General features: G+C 41.8%; 1 protein-coding gene across 1 annotated transcript in view; it reads left to right on the plus strand.

The window, feature by feature from the left end:
- Nucleotides 1-21632, plus strand: part of EPS8 (epidermal growth factor receptor pathway substrate 8) — a 782257-nt gene that overhangs the window by 713959 nt on the left and 46666 nt on the right. The window contains exon 12 of the mRNA XM_053719136.1: nucleotides 9797-10028. Within this exon, the coding sequence (XP_053575111.1) occupies nucleotides 9797-10028 (232 nt within the window). The remainder of the gene's footprint in view (nucleotides 1-9796; nucleotides 10029-21632) is intronic.

Raw genomic sequence — 21632 nt, forward strand, 5'->3', positions numbered from 1 at the left:
ATTAAGCTCAACATATGTAGCATCAATAAAGCAGTCAGAAGCCCCAGAGTCTACTATCGCCTCAGTCTTGATTCGCTGTCGGTCCCACTGTAAGGAGAGAGAGAGTGTCAATGACTTTTGTCTTATGTGTGTAGTAGTACAACTAAGTGTTAGTAGCTTACCCTTTTTCTGTCGATGTAAAATGGGACAGGATATTACAGTATGTTCTTTACTAGCACAGTAAAGACAGAGGTTTGCTAGGCGTCGTCTGGTTTTTTCCTCAGGGGTCAGAGGACCTTTAATTACTCCAATTTCCATAGGTGTATGTGGGTTATGTATCTTTTCTGTAGGACTTACTGGCAATCTTTTGAGAGGTGTGTCTGATGTGTACCTTTCTAACCTTCTTTCTCTTATTCTGCGGTCTAGTGTTGTGGCTAGTTTTATTAAGCCGTGTAAGTTATCAGGCATCTCCAATCTAGAGATCTCATCTTTTAAAGCTTCATTTAGGCCTAATCTGAATTGGTTTTTTAATGTAATATCATTCCAGAGTGAGTCGGTAGCCCACATCTGGAATTCAGTTATAAAGTCTTCAACAGGCCTCTTTCCTTGTCTGAGAGCTCTTAATTTTGTTTCAGCCTGAATTTGAGTGTTACAATCTTCATAAAGTGCACTCATAGCTGTGAAAAACAAATCTAAGGAATCCAAAATAGAGTCATTGGACTCAAAAAATCGATTTGCCCATGACCTTGGCTCACCTATGAGATATGAGATTGTAGTGCAAACTTTAATTTTTTCAGTACAGTAGGTCTTAGGCTTCATTGCATATAGCAGTAAACAAGCATTTTTAAAATCCCTGAAATCACTCCTTTTCTCTGAAAATAAAGCTGGCGGGTTGATCTGAGGTTCTGGAGGTTCTGGGACTCTTGTTACAGTCAATTCTTTAACTACATTTCTTAAAGTTGTGGTTTCTGTTTGTAGGTCAGTGAGTGCTCTTGCAAGGTAATCTACCTTATGGTTTAGAGTGTCTAACTCTTTTTGCACAGATTGAGGTTCCATACTGCTGGTTTTATGGCTTGATTATTATGTAATAACCTGTTTATAATTCTCATATAATGAAAAACAGATTATTTGTAGCTGTAAAGTGGAACACCTAATGTTATAAGTCTGTAACAAAAGGGTTAATTAATTACAGCAGTTACTTCAGTAATTGAGTCCCAGCAGTAGGAATATATATATATATATGAATAAAGGAATATATATATATATATATATATGAAAGTATAGGTGGAATGAGTTAAATAGTAGTAAAGGAATATGTACAGCGCCAATACAGGCTAAGGGATAAATATAAACACTAAAAGATGAGATGTATACCTGCTAAGGCTAAAAAAGGATTTATTGTATTGGTAACAATAAATGTATACCTGCTTGGGCTAAAAAAAGGGATTTATTACAAATAAAATAGTATTGATAACAATAAATGGATAAAATTAATGAATAAAAACAATGGTAAGGTAGAGTATCTCTGAAAAACTCACAATGTGCAAATGACAATTGGATCCAAGGGTGTGAGAAAACTAAAATGATGATATTGTGAAATCCACATGTGAGTGTGGATACACAAATAAGCAAAAGTGTTTATGCAACATAAATGTGCAACATAATCTGGGCATAAATGTGCAAATGTTTTTACAGCATAAGTGAGCGGCCAAGTGTGAGAATAAAATTGTGAACACTGTGTGTAAAATAAAAAAGAATCGATTCACAACTAATAATCAAAAATACCCAAAAAAATTCACAAAAAATGAGTAGTCCTGATAACACTGCAGTGCAAAAAATGAGTCACAGGGGAGTTGATACCACTGGGTGACAAATGTGGAAAAAAGGTGATGTGACACAAGGCAAAAAAGAAAAATATATGTGAAAAAATGATCAAAAAATCCAGTGAAAAACAAAAAACAAAAAACAAAAATGATGTTCAACAAATGTTAATAAAGATCAAAAAAGAACAAAAAGGGTGTTGTAATCCAAATAACAGTAAATTAGAAATGGAATCATATGAAGGAACCTTGAATCCTGAGGGGGAGAGTTCCCAGGCGAATCCTAACAACGGTCAGCTCTTTGTCCAATGTCCTAGAAATGTCCCTGTAGAAAAAGGATTAACATAGCGTTAATGAGTCTTGATAAAGTTGAAAAAGAGGGCGCCACATAGCGTAATAAAGTTTGGACAGAATGCAAGTTGAAATGAATCAAAAATGCTTACCAAATGGATATGCACCGTACTTTGACCGGTGCTGACAAGCCGGCTAACACTCACAGTGGTTAGTACACTGGTATCTGTGGTCTGCAGCGTCTTGCTGAAAGTCGAGTGATTCTGTCTCACTCCGTGTTTGGTCAATCACTTTCTTTACCAACGTAATATTGCTGTGTTAGATACACACTGCAAACAAAGTGTCGGACCTTGATCCTTGTAAATTGAAGATAAAAGCAGAGTACAACTTCCGTAAAAGTAAAAAGATATTTATTCCATACAAGTACCGCTACGCGTTTCTCGACCGCAACTGGTCGTTTCCTCAGACTATTTTATGCCTGAGGAAACGACCAGTTGCGGTTGAGAAACGCGTAGCGGTACTTGTATGGAATAAATATCTTTTTACTTTTACGGAAGTTGTACTCTGCTTTTATCTTCAATTTACAAGGATCAAGGTCCGACACTTTGTTTGCAGTGTGTATCTAACACAGCAATATTACGTTGGTAAAGAAAGTGATTGACCAAACACGGAGTGAGACAGAATCACTCGACTTTCAGCAAGACGCTGCAGACCACAGATAGCAGTGTACTAACCACTGTGAGTGTTAGCCGGCTTGTCAGCACCGGTCAAAGTACGGTGCATATCCATTTGGTAAGCATTTTTGATTCATTTCAACTTGCATTCTGTCCAAACTTTATTACGCTATGTGGCGCCCTCTTTTTCAACTTTAATCCTACAGAATCCACACACCGAGGATCAGAGGAGCTGCCATCACGGAATAGCAGCCATTACGGAACTGCATTCATTTCACTCTTTCCGTCTCACAGGAGCCATTAGGCAATACCGATTCAATCATCTTATTGACGGTTTGTGCAGTGACTGATTCACATCTTTTTTAGCGCACCCCATTTATTTGGATCCCTTCCTGGTTTCCTAATTTGTTAGTCTTGATAAAGGCCTTATTTTGGGGCCGAAACGCGTAGACCCGTTGGTAAGCACTATTCTAAGTTTTTAACCACTTTGAGGACTTGTTACGCTATGTTAATCCTTTTTCTACAGGGACATTTCTAGGACATTGGACAAAGAGCTGACCGTTGTTAGGATTCGCCTGGGAACTCTCCCCCTCAGGATTCAAGGTTCCTTCATATGATTCCATTTCTAATTTACTGTTATTTGGATTACAACACCCTTTTTGTTCTTTTTTGATCTTTATTAACATTTGTTGAACATCATTTTTGTTTTTTGTTTTTTGTTTTTCACTGGATTTTTTGATCATTTTTTCACATATATTTTTCTTTTTTGCCTTGTGTCACATCACCTTTTTTCCACATTTGTCACCCATTGGTATCAACTCCCCTGTGACTCATTTTTTGCACTGCAGTGTTATCAGGACTACTCATTTTTTGTGAATTTTTTGGGTATTTTTGATTATTAGTTGTGAATCGATTCTTTTTTATTTTACACACAGTGTTCACAATTTTATTCTCACACTTGGCCGCTCACTTATGCTGTAAAAACATTTGCACATTTATGCCCAGATTATGTTGCACATTTATGTTGCATAAACACTTTTGCTTATTTGTGTATCCACACTCACATGTGGATTTCACAATATCATCATTTTAGTTTTCTCACACCCTTGGATCCAATTGTCATTTGCACATTGTGAGTTTTTCAGAGATACTCTACCTTACCATTGTTTTTATTCATTAATTTTATCCATTTATTGTTATCAATACTATTTTATTTGTAATAAATCCCTTTTTTTAGCCCAAGCAGGTATACATTTATTGTTACCAATACAATAAATCCTTTTTTAGCCTTAGCAGGTATACATCTCATCTTTTAGTGTTTATATTTATCCCTTAGCCTGTATTGGCGCTGTACATATTCCTTTACTACTAGTTCTTTCCCTTGGGGGTTGGTTAGACCCTTTTATTTGTATCCAGCTTAAGGGATTGTCTTAGCGCTTGGCTACCACACCTTGGAATGAGTTAAATAATAAGATTCATTAGGAGAGTCTGAATACTAATTTATCTGTAGTTGGTAAGTAGCATGCACAAATAATAATAATGTAAAGTCTGTATATGCAGCACTTAGCAGGTCAAAGCAAGCAGGTTTATACACTTAGGCTGGTTTGAGAAGCAGGTAGTAGAGTTATGCACGCATAGAAGCAATTGACCCAGAGAGCTAGTAGTAAGTACAGGCTGTAGTTAAGTTGCTTAGACAAAGTATACCGCAGACAGTGTAGACAATGCACATTTAGCAAGCATGATTGAAAAGAGCAGCATGGCAGAATAATTTGTATTCAGAACAAAAGTACTTGCGTGACCGGTAGCTCTAGCGTGGAACAGTTAGGCAAATAGGAGAATGATCCGGTGTAGATACTATGAGAGACGGACTTCCAGGAGAGAACAGGAACAGCGGCTGAGATCCTTAGCGTGCTGCTGCAGCGTGTGAAATCCTCAGTGTGAAAGGAAACAGGCGGATGAATACGCCAGGAATGTAGATCCAAACAGGTAGTACAGGCTGACAGGGAGACTCCGATGAATACCAGAATCAGCAAACAGGTAGGTGTAAATTAGGCAATAATTAGGTAGCTAGGTTTTGAAGTAACACAGAGCAAAGTTACACCTTTCAGGAATTAGAGACTTGACTTGTCAAATAAATGAGTAAGGTTAGCACTACTCAAAGCAACAAAATAATCAAGCAATGAGTTGATGTGAGAATGAGGTTATAAAGGCTTTAGGGGTGGAGTTCCAGTTAAAGGGACATTACAGGGGAAATGCTTATTTAAGTTTAGCTCATCTCCACTGTTATTTATCTCCCTCCTACAAACTCAGAGTTACTCATTCTCCCTGTAGATGGCTTCCTGTACTAGTTAGTTTTTAACAATACAGACTTGCTTGATGTATATTATGCCCCACTCACAATCACCAAAGTCTCAATGCAGGTTATTTGCTAGCTGTGACCCCTGTCTTGTCCTGTTAGGGTGATTCACTTACTGTGCAGGCTATTTTAGTAGCACTTTTTAATAGTTTACCTTGCTCTTTAGCCTTATCCTAGGGAGACATCTAAGACTGTTTGTGAGGTCAAGTATCAATGTTTACATTATACTGATGATAACTGGGTTGCCTTAATGTTTCATATACCATGTAAAGGGACTGATTTATCATAGAGGCCATCGGAGTACCCACTTTTAAAAAATAGTCCTAGTTGTATAGACACATACTGAATACACATCAAACCCTAGCCTACATATCTTTCTAATCTTATTAAGAATGTAGGGACGCATGCCTCACATACATAGTAACCCCTAGGTCCTAGCGAGCAAGTCGGTTAGAGTTTATAACTTATGTATTTAAAGTATCTATTACAGGGAATATTACAACTTGTTGAAGTGTTTTTCACCCCCCTAATTACACTTATCAGCAGCACTTCACATAACGCATACTCATAAGGTATCCTGATTATTAGCATTTTAACCTGAACAAGCCTGATATTACAAATATTACATTCCAGGTTATAGTTGATCAGAGATGTATTTATCTATGCACGTTCCACCCCACCTGTTTATAAGACCACTTTTCATTATCAGCTTACAATCTGAACCTCAAACTTCATCTGTAGACTTTTAAGGTTCCTCTCCCCAGATTACAGGAGTATATACTCTCTCAATCTATTTAATCCATATACCCTTTTAATATCATTATACCCCCCTAGACACGCCTCCATCCCCTCCCCTTATTATTAGAGCGGCTCTTGCCTGCTGGCTACCCCTCAAAGTGTTTCATTCCATTTCATTATCTATCTATTCCCCTATTAAAAAATGAGATTTCTTATGCTTAGGTCCACTTACATATTCCCAAACGAAGCTGGGAACATTGAACAGGCAGATGTCTCGGATATCTTCAATTTAAGACTATCTTGCTTCCTTATTTTTTATTTTTTTATTTTTACACCCCAGAACACTACTATAGCCTGTCATTCCATAAGTCATGTTAGTTAAATACTTATTTCACAGCTACTCTTTTTCTCTACAGTAGTGATGTTAAGTTTATAAACTACATGCATATTGTATATTTGATCAAATACAGTATTCATCATCCTGTATCTTGTACCATGTATAATTCCCGCTGATGTAAGTGGACTTGTTTTGAATTGTATATTTGTTGATAATCTCAATAAAAACTTATTAAAAAAAAAAAAGAGTTTCTTGATTCCTCAGACAAGGGTCACCCTTTTAGGTTTCCAGATAGATTCAATGTCCATGACTCTTTCTCTAACAGACACGAGATTAATGAAGTTGGTTTTAGCTTGTCTAAACCTTCAGTCTCTATAATTCCCTTCAGTGGCTATGTGCATGGAAGTTTTAGGTCTCATGACTGCAGCATCGGACGTGATCCCCTTTGCTTTGCTTCGGAGCTGTCTGGGGGTCTCTGACAGCACAAGGGGTTTGGAATCCTCAAGAGGCGAGGTTACCAATCAATATTTTAGAACTCTGTGCTATTTTCAAAGCTCTTCAGGCTTGGCCTCTATTGAAGAAAGAATTTTACATTCGTTTTCAGACAGACAATATCACAACAGTGGCATATGTCAATCATCAAGGAGGGACTCACAGTCCTTCAGCAATGAAAGAAGTATCTTGGATATTTTCTTGGGCGGAATCCAACTCTTGTCAAATTTCTGCAATTCATATCCCATGTGTAGACAATTGGGAAGCGATTATCTCAGCCGTCAGACTTTACATCCGAGGGAGTGGTCTCTCCATCCAGATGTGTTTTTTCATCTTGTACAGATGTGGGGTCTTCCAGAAATAGATCTGATGGCCTCTCATCTAAACAAGAAGCTTCCAAGATACCTTTCCAGGTCCAAGGATCCTCAAACGGAGATGGTGGATGCTTTAGCAGTTCCTTGGTTTTACCAACCTGCTTACATTTTTCTGCCTCTGGTTCTTCTTCCAAGGGTGATCTCCAAGATTATAATGGAACAATTTTATGTGTTTCTGATAGCACTAGCATGGCCTCACAGGTTTTGTTATGCAGATCTTGTCCGAATGTCCAGTTGCCAGCCTTGGCCACTTCCTTTAAGGCCAGACCTTCTGTCTCCAGGGCCGTTTTTTCCATCAGGATCTCAAATCTCTAAATTTAAAGGCATGGAAATTGAACATTTAGTGCTTAGTCATAGAGGTTTCTCTGACTTAGTGATTAGCACTATAATACAAGTTCGTAAGTCTGTTTCAAGGAAGATTTATCATTGGGTTTGAAAAACCTATATCTTATGGTGTTCCCCACATGATTATTCTTGGCATTCTTTAGAATTCCTAGGATTTTACAGTTTCTTTAGGATGGTTTGGATAAAGGTTTGTCTGCAAATACTTTGAAAGGACAAATCTCTGCTCTTTCTGTCTTATTTCATAGAAAGATTGCTAAACGTCCTGATATTCACTGTTTTGTTAAAGCTTTGATTCATATCAAACCTGTTATTAAATCTATTTCTCCTCCTTGGAGTCTCAATTTGATATTAAAGATTTTACAGGCTCCTCCTTTTGAGCCTATGCATTCTGTGTATATTAAATTACTTTCTTTGAAAGTGTTATTTCTTTTGGCTATCTCTTCTGCTAGAAGAGTTTCTGAATTGTCTGCTCTCTCTTGTGAGTCTCCTTATCTGATTTTCCATCAAGATATAGCTGCAAGTCTGTCAAAGGAACTGAAATAAGGGGGCAGTTTGTAGAGGCTTAGATACAAGATAATCGCAGAGGTAAAAAGTGTATTAAAGGGACAGTCAAGTCCAAAAAAAACTTTCTTGATTTAAATAGGGCGTGTAATTTTAAACAACTTTCCAATTTACTTTTATCACCAATTTTGCTTTGTTCTCTTGGTATTCTTAGTTGAAAGCTAAACCTAGGAGGCCCATATGCTACTTTCTTAGACCGTGAAGGCCGCCTCTGCATTTGACAGTTTTCCCCCACTAGAGTTAGTTCATGTGTTTTATATAGATAACGTTGAGCTCATGCACATGAATTTACCGAGTGAGCACTGATTGGCTAAAATGCAAGTCTGTCAAAAGAACTGAAATAAGGAGGCAGTCTGCATAGGCTTAGATACAAGGTAATCACAGAGGTAAAATGTGTATTATTATAACTGTTAGCTTTGCAAAACTGGGGAATGGGTAATAAAGGGATTATCTATCTTTTAAAACAACAAAAATTCTGGTGTAGACTGTCCCTTTAAGGATATCAGAAGGTTTGAGAATTATCCATGTTGCCGTTGGTATCAGTTTGTCAGGTTGCTGTGTCTGCTTCGTATCTCTCTACAAATAGCTCTTCATTAGACCATACACTTTACTGAAGATGGCAGGCAGGCATAGTGTAAGGACCCAGACATTGAACAATGTAAACAAGTGATTTATTTTTTATTGTTGTGTACAGTTTTATGTGATAAAAGAAATGTTTTTTTTATTGTCATTTGTCCAATGGGTGGCACTGTTACAGGTCCAACAGAACTTGTTTTCTGATAATGATGTAGAAAGGAATACAGGCAGAATGAATTGCCCCTTACAGAGTCTCTAGCGTGCTGAGACATTCATCAGCTCCCAAATCTTTTATTATAGTTCATTTCTCACATTAAATCCTTATGAGGCTGTGATTTACATACATAACCAATACACCTACTGCTCTCCCACCACTTAACATCAGTAGTCTGAAATCTAGAGATTCACAATAAATTTCAAACTAGTCCCTTCTTGTCATGTCTTAGGCTTTCCATCTCTCAGTATAAAACCTCCCAAACCTCAGGCCTTCACAATGTACTGCACACTCATCTACTCTATGGCCTCTATTTATCAAAGGTCTTGCGGACCTGACAGTGCAGATCAGGTCCGCCAGACCTCGCTAAATGCGGAGAGCGATACACTCTCCGCATTTAACATTGCACCAGCAGCTCACAAGAGCTTCTGGTGCAACGCCGCCCCCTGCTGCAGGGAGGTGTCAATCAACCCGATCGTACTCGATCGGCTTGAATTGTGGCGATGTCTGTCCGCCTACTCGCCAGAAACACGGGGCATCAAGCTCCATTCGGAGCTTGATAGATTGGCCCCTATGACTCTATCCTACCGCAAGACATCGCTAATGATTGGCACTTTTATACACTACAAGGATATGCCGAGCTTCTACTCCTCCACTCTAATAAAGGCCTGAGGCTTTTCTACCCAAGTACCATAGTTGTGTTTGCACAAGACTCACGTCTGTTATAGAATACGCTTGTATGTGCTAAATAATAGCAGCGCGAGCAGCAGAAGATAATGATTTCTTACACTCGATTCCTAGAGGATAAGACTTTATTCATTAAATATGTTCTAGTTTAAATCTAAAAGAGCTTTTTTCATTGTTTGATTTTTTGTAATAAGAAGTGATTACACAATATAAACCTGCAGCATCACTGTATTGGAGGAAATTCCTTGTGTATGTTATCTTGTTTTTAGCATTCTGATTATTGTAACCTCTGTCCTTTTTAAGGCATTTTGTTTACTTATGTACATAAAGTAAAAACATTTCCCATATTTAGAAACAAAGACTAGAATATCACTCCAAGCAAGCACCCCCAGAATCAGCAGCTACCTCAGCCGTGCCAGATCCACCACCCACACCTGCGCCATTACCTGCCCCACCATTCAACCCTGTGCCAGCGACTGTGCCATACTCATCCAGACAAAAGAATTGCCAAAGCCCCATCTCTAGTGACAGTGGTGGTAACAGCTTGCCGGACCATCAGGGGTTCATACCAATATCTACTGACCGTAAGTACAAGATAAAGGTGCCATCAAACACCATGATGTTCTGAGAGTGTAAAGCGCAGCTCTCACCCATAGCTAAAGTCTAACGCAATTACTGCTCTGGAGCAAATCCAAGCCCATAACTTGCGACTGGAACTTAATCGGCTCATCAGCTGTGTACTGTGGTACATGGTTCCTTTTTTAATGTCACTATAAATATGTCTTTGTTTCTCTGCACTAATTTGCAAATCCAAACTAATTATTTTCAAACGTTATGTTCAATGCATTAAACTGTTTGTCACTTACATGTCCCTTTAATTATAACAACAGCATTATTAATAGCGAGTTACACACACCCTGCACAAGATTCTCTATGGGATAGCAGCAGCTGAGAGGATTAGCTAGTTAGCACTGTCTACAGGGCGTATATACATTAATACAGAGACATGGTACATGTCGATTGGTGCAGGGAGGAGAGACACTATCTCCTTGTCAGTTACCAGACCTAATTATAGACCACCATAAATACAGAGACAAGGTATGGGTTAATTGGCACAGTGATGGGAGAATAGAATGCAACACCACCTCCTTGTCGGGCTAACAGACCAGCTTGTGTGATTATAGTCCCCCATAGGGGCTATGCCTGAGCCATACATACAGAGATCAGGAACGGGTTAATTGGCACAGTAAGGAGAGACTAGGATGTAACACCACCTCCAGTTCTGTGATTATAGTCCCCCATATGACAGTGCAGCAGGGGCTATGTCTGAACCATACATACAGAGACAAGGTATGAGTTAATTGGCACAGTAAGGAGAGACTAGGATGTAACACCACCTCCAGTTCTGTGATTATAGTCCCCCATATGACAGTGCAGCAGGGGCTATGTCTGAGCCATACATACAGAGACAAGGTATGAGTTAATTAGGCACAGTAAGGAGAGACTAGGATGTAACACCACCTCCAGTTCTGTGATTATAGTCCCCCATATGACAGTGCAGCAGGGGCTATGTCTGAGCCATACATACAGAGACAAGGTATGAGTTAATTGGCACAGTAAGGAGAGACTAGGATGTAACACCACCTCCAGTTCTGTAATTATAGTCCCCCATATGACAGTGCAGCAGGGGCTATGCCTGAGCCATACATACAGAGACAAGGTATGAGTTAATTAGTGCAGTAAGGAGAGACTAGGATGTAACACCACCTCCAGTTCTGTAATTATAGTCCCCCATATGACAGTGCAGCAGGGGCTATGTCTGAGCCATACATACAGAGATAAGGTATGAGGTTAATTTGGCACAGTAAGGAGAGACTAGGATGTAACACCACCTCCAGTTCTGTGATTATAGTCCCCCATATGACAGTGCAGCAGGGGCTATGTCTGAGCCATACATACAGAGACAAGGTATGAGTTAATTGGCACAGTAAGGAGAGACTAGGATGTAACACCACCTCCAGTTCTGTAATTATAGTCCCCCATATGACAGTGCAGCAGGGGCTATGTCTGAGCCATACATACAGAGACTAGGTATGAGTTAATTAGTGCACTAAGGAGAGACTAGGATGTAACACCACCTCCAGTTCTGTGATTATAGTCCCCCATATAACAGTGCAGCAGGGGCTATGTCTGAGCCATACATACAGAGACAAGGTATGAGTTAATTAGTGCAGTAAGGAGAGACTAGGATGTAACACCACCTCCAGTTCTGTAATTATAGTCCCCCATATGACAGTGCAGCAGGGGCTATGTCTGACCCATACATACAGAGACAAGGTATGAGTTAATTGGCACAGTAAGGAGAGACTAGGATGTAACACCACCTCCAGTTCTGTAATTATAGTCCCCCATATGACAGTGCAGCAGGGGCTATGTCTGAGCCATACATACAGAGACAAGGTATGAGTTAATTGGCACAGTAAGGAGAGACTAGGATGTAACACCACCTCCAGTTCTGTAATTATAGTCCCCCATATGACAGTGCAGCAGGGGCTATGCCTGAACCATACATACAGAGACAAGGTATGAGTTAATTAGTGCAGTAAGGAGAGACTAGGATTTAACACCACCTCCACTTCTGTAATTATAGTCCCCCATATGACAGTGTAGCAGGGGCTATGTCTGAGCCATACATACAGAGATAAGGAGCGGGTTAATTAGCACAGTAAGGAGAGACTAGGCTGTAACACCACCTCCAGTTCTGTGATTATAGTCCCCCATATGACAGTGCAGCAGGGACTATGTCTGAGCCATACATACAGAGACAAGGTATGAGTTAATTGACATAGTAAGGAGAGACTAGGATGTAACATCACCTCCAGTTCTGTGATTATAGTCCCCCATATGACAGTGAAGCAGGGGCTATGTCTGACCCATTCATGCAGAGACAAGGTATGAGATAATTGGCATAGTAAGGAGAGACTAGGATATAACACCACCTCCAGTTCTGGGATTATAGTCCCCCATATGACAGTGCAGCAGGGGCTATGTCTGAGCCATACATACAGAGACAAGGTATGAGTTAATTGGCACAGTAAGGAGAGACTAGGATGCAACACCACCTCCAGTTCTGTAATTATAGTCCCCCATATTACAGTGCAGCAGGGGCTATGTCTGAGCCATACATACAGAGACAAGGTATGAGTTAATTAGTGCAGTAAGGAGAGACTAGGATGTAACACCACCTCCAGTTCTGTAATTATAGTCCCCCATATGACAGTGCAGCAGGGGCTATGCCTGAGCCATACATACAGAGACAAGGTATGAGTTAATTGGCACAGTAAGGAGAGACTAGGATGTAACACCACCTCCAGTTCTGTAATTATAGTCCCCCATATGACAGTGCAGCAGGGGCTATGTCTGAGCCATACATACAGAGACAAGGTATGAGTTAATTAGCACAGTAAGGAGAGACTAGGATGTAACACCACCTCCAGTTCTGTGATTATAGTCCCCCATATGACAGTGCAGCAGGGGCTATGTCTGAGCCATACATACAGAGACAAGGTATGAGTTAATTGGCACAGTAAGGAGAGACTAGGATGTAACACCACCTCCAGTTCTGTAATTATAGTCCCCCATATGACAGTGCAGCAGGGGCTATGTCTGACCCATACATAAAGAGACTAGGTATGAGTTAATTAGTGCACTAAGGAGAGACTAGGATGTAACACCACCTCCAGTTCTGTGATTATAGTCCCCCATATAACAGTGCAGCAGGGGCTATGTCTGAGCCATACATACAGAGACAAGGTATGAGTTAATTAGTGCAGTAAGGAGAGACTAGGATGTAACACCACCTCCAGTTCTGTAATTATAGTCCCCCATATGACAGTGCAGCAGGGGCTATGTCTGACCCATACATACAGAGACAAGGTATGAGTTAATTGGCACAGTAAGGAGAGACTAGGATGTAACACCACCTCCAGTTCTGTAATTATAGTCCCCCATATGACAGTGCAGCAGGGGCTATGTCTGAGCCATACATACAGAGACAAGGTATGAGTTAATTAGTGCAGTAAGGAGAGACTAGGATGTAACACCACCTCCAGTTCTGTAATTATAGTCCCCCATATGACAGTGCAGCAGGGGCTATGTCTGAGCCATACATACAGAGACAAGGTATGAGTTAATTAGTGCAGTAAGGAGAGACTAGGATGTAACACCACCTCCAGTTCTGTAATTATAGTCCCCCATATGACAGTGCAGCAGGGGCTATGTCTGAGCCATACATACAGAGACAAGGTATGAGTTAATTAGTGCAGTAAGGAGAGACTAGGATGTAACACCACCTCCAGTTCTGTAATTATAGTCCCCCATATGACAGTGCAGCAGGGGCTATGCCTGAGCCATACATACAGAGACAAGGTATGAGTTAATTGGCACAGTAAGGAGAGACTAGGATGTAACACCACCTCCAGTTCTGTGATTATAGTCCCCCATATGACAGTGCAGCAGGGGCTATGTCTGAGCCATACATACAGAGACAAGGTATGAGTTAATTAGTGCAGTAAGGAGAGACTAGGATGTAACACCACCTCCAGTTCTGTGATTATAGTCCCCCATATGACAGTGCAGCAGGGGCTATGTCTGACCCATACATACAGAGACAAGGTATGAGTTAATTGGCACAGTAAGGAGAGACTAGTATTTAACACCACCTCCACTTCTGTAATTATAGTCCCCCATATGACAGTGCAGCAGGGGCTATGTCTGACCCATACATACAGAGACAAGGTATGAGTTAATTGGCACAGTAAGGAGAGACTAGGATGTAACACCACCTCCACTTCTGTAATTATAGTCCCCCATATGACAGTGTAGCAGGGGCTAAGTCTGAGCCATACATACAGAGATAAGGAGCGGGTTAATTAGCACAGTAAGGAGAGACTAGGATGTAACACCACCTCCAGTTCTGTGATTATAGTCCCCCATATGACAGTGCAGCAGGGGCTATGTCTGAGCCATACATACAGAGACAAGGTATGAGTTAATTGGCACAGTAAGGAGAGACTAGGATGTAACACCACCTCCAGTTCTGTGATTATAGTCCCCCATATGACAGTGCAGCAGGGGCTATGCCTGAGCTATACATACAGAGACAAGGTATGAGTTAATTAGTGCAGTAAGGAGAGACTAGGATGTAACACCACCTCCAGTTCTGTTATTATAGTCCCCCATATGACAGTGCAGCAGGGGCTATGCCTGAGCCATACATACAGAGACAAGGTATGAGTTAATTAGTGCAATAAGGAGAGACTAGGATGTAACACCACCTCCAGTTCTGTGATTATAGTCCCCCATATGACAGTGAAGCAGGGGCTATGTCTGACCCATTCATGCAGAGACAAGGTATGAGTTAATTGGCATAGTAAGGAGAGACTAGGATGTAACACCACCTCCAGTTCTGGGATTATAGTCCCCCATATGACAGTGCAGCAGGGGCTATGTCTGAGCCATACATACAGAGACAAGGTATGAGTTAATTGGCACAGTAAGGAGAGACTAGGATGCTACACCACCTCCAGTTCTGTAATTATAGTCCCCCATATGTAGGCTGACCATATTGCCGCTTTAAGAAGGAACACATATGAAAAATACATATGTGAGGGTTCTTATACAAAACCATTTCTTTAAACAGCCCTGAAAACAGCCCTGGCATATGTATTTTTCATATGTGTCCCTTTTTAAAGCAGCAATATGGTCAGCCTACCCATATGACAGTGCAGCAGGGGCTATGCCTGAGTCATACATATAGAGACAAGGTATGAGTTAATTAGTGCAGTAAGGAGAGACTAGGATGTAACACCACCTCCAGTTCTGTGATTATAGTCCCCCATATGACAGTGCAGCAGGGGCTATGCCTGAGCCATACATACAGAGACAAGGTATGAGTTAATTAGTGCAGTAAGGAGAGACTAGGATGTAACACCACCTCCAGTTCTGTGATTATAGTCCCCCATATGACAGTGCAGCAGGGGCTATGTCTGAGCCATACATACAGAGACAAGGTATGAGTTAATTAGTGCAGTAAGGAGAGACTAGGATGTAACACCACCTCCAGTTCTGTGATTATAGTCCCCCATATGACAGTGCAGCAGGGGCTATGTCTGAGCCATACATACAGAGACAAGGTATGAGTTAATTAGTGCAGTAAGGAGAGACTAGGATGTAACACCACCTCCAGTTCTGTGATTATAGTCCCCCATATGACAGTGCAGCAGGGGCTATGTCTGAATCATACATACAGAGACAAGGTATGAGTTAATTAGTGCAGTAAGGAGAGACTAGGATGTAACACCACCTCCAGTTCTGTGATTATAGTCCCCCATATGACAGTGCAGCAGGGGCTATGTCTGAGCCATACATACAGAGACAAGGTATGAGTTAATTGGCACAGTAAGGAGAGACTAGGATGTAACACCACCTCCAGTTCTGTAATTATAGTCCCCCATATGACAGTGCAGCAGGGGCTATGCCTGAGCCATACATACAGAGACAAGGTATGAGTTAATTAGTGCAGTAAGGAGAGACTAGGATGTAACACCACCTCCAGTTCTGTAATTATAGTCCCCCATATGACAGTGCAGCAGGGGCTATGCCTGAGCCATACATACAGAGACAAGGTATGAGTTAATTAGTGCAGTAAGGAGAGACTAGGATGTAACACCACCTCCAGTTCTGTAATTATAGTCCCCCATATAACAGTGCAGCAGGGGCTATGCCTGAGCCATACATACAGAGACAAGGTATGAGTTAATTAGTGCAGTAAGGAGAGACTAGGATGTAACACCACCTCCAGTTCTGTAATTATAGTCCCCCATATGACAGTGCAGCAGGGGCTATGTCTGAGCCATACATACAGAGACAAGGTATGAGTTAATTAGTGCAGTAAGGAGAGACTAGGATGTAACACCACCTCCAGTTCTGTGATTATAGTCCCCCATATGACAGTGCAGCAGGGGCTATGTCTGAGCCATACATACAGAGACAAGGTATGAGTTAATTAGTGCAGTAAGGAGAGACTAGGATGTAACACCACCTCCAGTTCTGTAATTATAGTCCCCCATATGACAGTGCAGCAGGGGCTATGTCTGAGCCATACATACAGAGACAAGGTATGAGTTAATTAGTGCAGTAAGGAGAGACTAGGATGTAACACCACCTCCAGTTCTGTGATTATAGTCCCCCATATGACAGTGCAGCAGGGGCTATGTCTGAGCCATACATACAGAGACAAGGTATGAGTTAATTAGTGCAGTAAGGAGAGACTAGGATGTAACACCACCTCCAGTTCTGTAATTATAGTCCCCCATATGACAGTGCAGCAGGGGCTATGTCTGAGCCATACATACAGAGACAAGGTATGAGTTAATTAGTGCAGTAAGGAGAGACTAGGATGTAACACCACCTCCAGTTCTGTAATTATAGTCCCCCATATGACAGTGCAGCAGGGGCTATGTCTGAGCCATACATACAGAGACAAGGTATGAGTTAATTAGTGCAGTAAGGAGAGACTAGGATGTAACACCACCTCCAGTTCTGTAATTATAGTCCCCCATATGACAGTGCAGCAGGGGCTATGTCTGAGCCATACATACAGAGACAAGGTATGAGTTAATTAGTGCAGTAAGGAGAGACTAGGATGTAACACCACCTCCAGTTCTGTGATTATAGTCCCCCATATGACAGTGCAGCAGGGGCTATGTCTGAGCCATACATACAGAGACAAGGTATGAGTTAATTAGTGCAGTAAGGAGAGACTAGGATGTAACACCACCTCCAGTTCTGTGATTATAGTCCCCCATATGACAGTGCAGCAGGGGCTATGCCTGAGCCATACATACAGAGACAAGGTATGAGTTAATTAGTGCAGTAAGGAGAGACTAGGATGTAACACCACCTCCAGTTCTGTGATTATAGTCCCCCATATGACAGTGCAGCAGGGGCTATGCCTGAGCCATACATACAGAGACAAGGTATGAGTTAATTAGTGCAGTAAGGAGAGACTAGGATGTAACACCACCTCCAGTTCTGTGATTATAGTCCCCCATATGACAGTGCAGCAGGGGCTATGTCTGAGCCATACATACAGAGACAAGGTATGAGTTAATTTGCACAGTAAGGAGAGACTAGGATGTAACACCACCTCCAGTTCTGTGATTATAGTCCCCCATATGACAGTGCAGCAGGGGCTATGTCTGAGCCATACATACAGAGACAAGGTATGAGTTAATTGGCATAGTAAGGAGAGACTAGGATGTAACACCACCTCCAGTTCTGTGATTATAGTCCCCCATATGACAGTGAAGCAGGGGCTATGTCTGAGCCATACATACAGAGACAAGGTATGAGTTAATTGGCACAGTAAGGAGAGACTAGGATGTAACACCACCTCCAGTTCTGTGATTATAGTCCCCCATATGACAGTGCAGCAGGGGCTATGTCTGAGCCATACATACAGAGACAAGGTATGAGTTAATTTGGCACAGTAAGGAGAGACTAGGATGTAACACCACCTCCAGTTCTGTAATTATAGTCCCCCATATGACAGTGCAGCAGGGGCTATGCCTGAGCCATACATACAGAGACAAGGTATGAGTTAATTAGTGCAGTAAGGAGAGACTAGGATGTAACACCACCTCCAGTTCTGTAATTATAGTCCCCCATATAACAGTGCAGCAGGGGCTATGCCTGAGCTATACATACAGAGACAAGGTATGAGTTAATTAGTGCAGTAAGGAGAGACTAGGATGTAACACCACCTCCAGTTCTGTAATTATAGTCCCCCATATGACAGTGCAGCAGGGGCTATGTCTGAGCCATACATACAGAGACAAGGTATGAGTTAATTAGTGCAGTAAGGAGAGACTAGGATGTAACACCACCTCCAGTTCTGTGATTATAGTCCCCCATATGACAGTGCAGCAGGGGCTATGCCTGAGCCATACATACAGAGACAAGGTATGAGTTAATTAGTGCAGTAAGGAGAGACTAGGATGTAACACCACCTCCAGTTCTGTAATTATAGTCCCCCATATGACAGTGCAGCAGGGGCTATGTCTGACCCATACATACAGAGACAAGGTATGAGTTAATTAGTGCAGTAAGGAGAGACTAGGATGTAACACCACCTCCAGTTCTGTGATTATAGTCCCCCATATAACAGTGCAGCAGGGGCTATGTCTGAGCCATACATACAGAGACAAGGTATGAGTTAATTAGTGCAGTAAGGAGAGACTAGGATGTAATACCACCTCCAGTTCTGTGATTATAGTCCCCCATATGACAGTGTAGCAGGGGCTATGTCTGAACCATACATACAGAGACAAGGTATGAGTTAATTAGGCACAGTAAGGAGAGACTAGGATATAACACCACCTCCAGTTCTGTAATTATAGTCCCCCATATAACAGTGCAGCAGGGGCTATGTCTGAGCCATACATACAGAGACAAGGTATGAGTTAATTAGTGCAGTAAGGAGAGACTAGGATGTAACACCACCTCCAGTTCTGTAATTATAGTCCCCCATATGACAGTGCAGCAGGGGCTATGTCTGAGCCATACATACAGAGACAAGGTATGAGTTAATTGGCACAGTAAGGAGAGACTAGGATGTAACACCACCTCCAGTTCTGTAATTATAGTCCCCCATATGACAGTGCAGCAGGGGCTATGTCTGACCCATACATACAGAGACAAGGTATGAGTTAATTGGCACAGTAAGGAGAGACTAGGATGTAACACCACCTCCAGTTCTGTAATTATAGTCCCCCATATGACAGTGCAGCAGGGGCTATGCCTGAGCCATACATACAGAGACAAGGTATGAGTTAATTGGCACAGTAAGGAGAGACTAGGATGTAACACCACCTCCAGTTCTGTAATTATAGTCCCCCATATGACAGTGCAGCAGGGGCTATGTCTGAGCCATACATACAGAGATAAGGTATGAGTTAATTAGTGCACAGTAAGGAGAGACTAGGATGTAACACCACCTCCAGTTCTGTGATTATAGTCCCCCATATGACAGTGCAGCAGGGGCTATGTCTGACCCATACATACAGAGACAAGGTATGAGTTAATTGGCACAGTAAGGAGAGACTAGGATTTAACACCACCTCCAGTTCTGTAATTATAGTCCCCCATATGACAGTGCAGCAGGGGCTATGTCTGACCCATACATACAGAGACAAGGTATGAGTTAATTGGCACAGTAAGGAGAGACTAGGATTTAACACCACCTCCAGTTCTGTTAATTATAGTCCCCCATATGACAGTGCAGCAGGGGCTATGTCTGAGCCATACATACAGAGATAAGGAGCGGGTTAATTAGCACAGTAAGGAGAGACTAGGCTGTAACACCACCTCCAGTTCTGTGATTATAGTCCCCCATATGACAGTGCAGCAGGGGCTATATCTGAGCCATACATACAGAGACAAGGTATGAGTTAATTGGCACAGTAAGGAGAGACTAGGATGTAACACCACCTCCAGTTCTGTGATTATTGTCCCCCATATGACAGTGCAGCAGGGGCTATGCCTGAGCTATACATACAGAGACAAGGTATGAGTTAATTAGTGCAGTAAGGAGAGACTAGGATGTAACACCACCTCCAGTTCTGTGATTATAGTCCCCCATATGACAGTGCAGCAGGGGCTATGCCTGAGCCATACATACAGAGACAAGGTATGAGTTAATTAGTGCAGTAAGGAGAGACTAGGATGTAACACCACCTCCAGTTCTGTTATTATAGTCCCCCATATGACAGTGCAGCAGGGGCTATGCCTGAGCCATACATACAGAGGCAAGGTATGAGTTAATTGGCATAGTAAGGAGAGACTAGGATGCAACACCACCTCCAGTTCTGTAATTATAGTCCCCCATATGTAGGCTGACCATATTGCCGCTTTAAGAAGGAACACATATGAAAAATACATATGTGAGGGTTCTTATACAAAACCATTTCTTTAAACAGCCCTGAAAACAGCCCTGGCATATGTATTTTTCATATGTGTCCCTTTTTAAAGCAGCAATATGGTCAGCCTACCCATATGACAGTGCAGCAGGGGCTATGCCTGAGTCATACATATAGAGACAAGGTATGAGTTAATTAGTGCAGTAAGGAGAGACTAGGATGTAACACCACCTCCAGTTCTGTGATTATAGTCCCCCATATGACAGTGCAGCAGGGGCTATGTCTGACCCATTCATACAGAGACAAGGTATGAGTTAATTAGTGCAGTAAGGAGAGACTAGGATGTAACACCACCTCCAGTTCTGTGATTATAGTCCCCCATATGACAGTGCAGCAGGGGCTATGCCTGAGCCATACATACAGAGACAAGGTATGAGTTAATTAGTGCAGTAAGGAGAGACTAGGATATAACACCACCTCCAGTTCTGTGATTATAGTCCCTCATATGACAGTGCAGCAGGGACTATGTCTGAACCATACATAAAGAGACAAGGTATGAGTTAATTAGTGCAGTAAGGAGAGACTAGGATGTAACACCACCTCCAGTTCTGTAATTATAGTCCCCCATAGGACAGTGCAGCAGGGGCTATGTCTGAGCCATACATACAGAGACAAGGTATGAGTTAATTGGCACAGTAAGGAGAGACTAGGATGTAACACCACCTCCAGTTCTGTGATTATAGTCCCCCATATGACAGTGCAGCAGGGGCTATGCCTGAGCCATACATACAGAGACAAGGTATGAGTTAATTGGCACAGTAAGGAGAGACTAGGATGTAACACCACCTCCAGTTCTGTGATTATAGTCCCCCATATGACAGTGCAGCAGGGGCTATGCCTGAGCCATACATACAGAGACAAGGTATGAGTTAATTAGTGCAGTAAGGAGAGACTAGGATGTAACACCACCTCCAGTTCTGTAATTATAGTCCCCCATATGACAGTGCAGCAGGGGCTATGTCTGAGCCATACATACAGAGACAAGGTATGAGTTAATTAGTGCAGTAAGGAGAGACTAGGATGTAACACCACCTCCAGTTCTGTGATTATAGTCCCCCATATGACAGTGCAGCAGGGGCTATGTCTGAGCCATACATACAGAGACAAGGTATGAGTTAATTAGTGCAGTAAGGAGAGACTAGGATGTAT

The sequence above is a fragment of the Bombina bombina genome, chromosome 6, assembly GCF_027579735.1.
Source record: "Bombina bombina isolate aBomBom1 chromosome 6, aBomBom1.pri, whole genome shotgun sequence".
Lineage (NCBI taxonomy): Eukaryota > Metazoa > Chordata > Amphibia > Anura > Bombinatoridae > Bombina > Bombina bombina.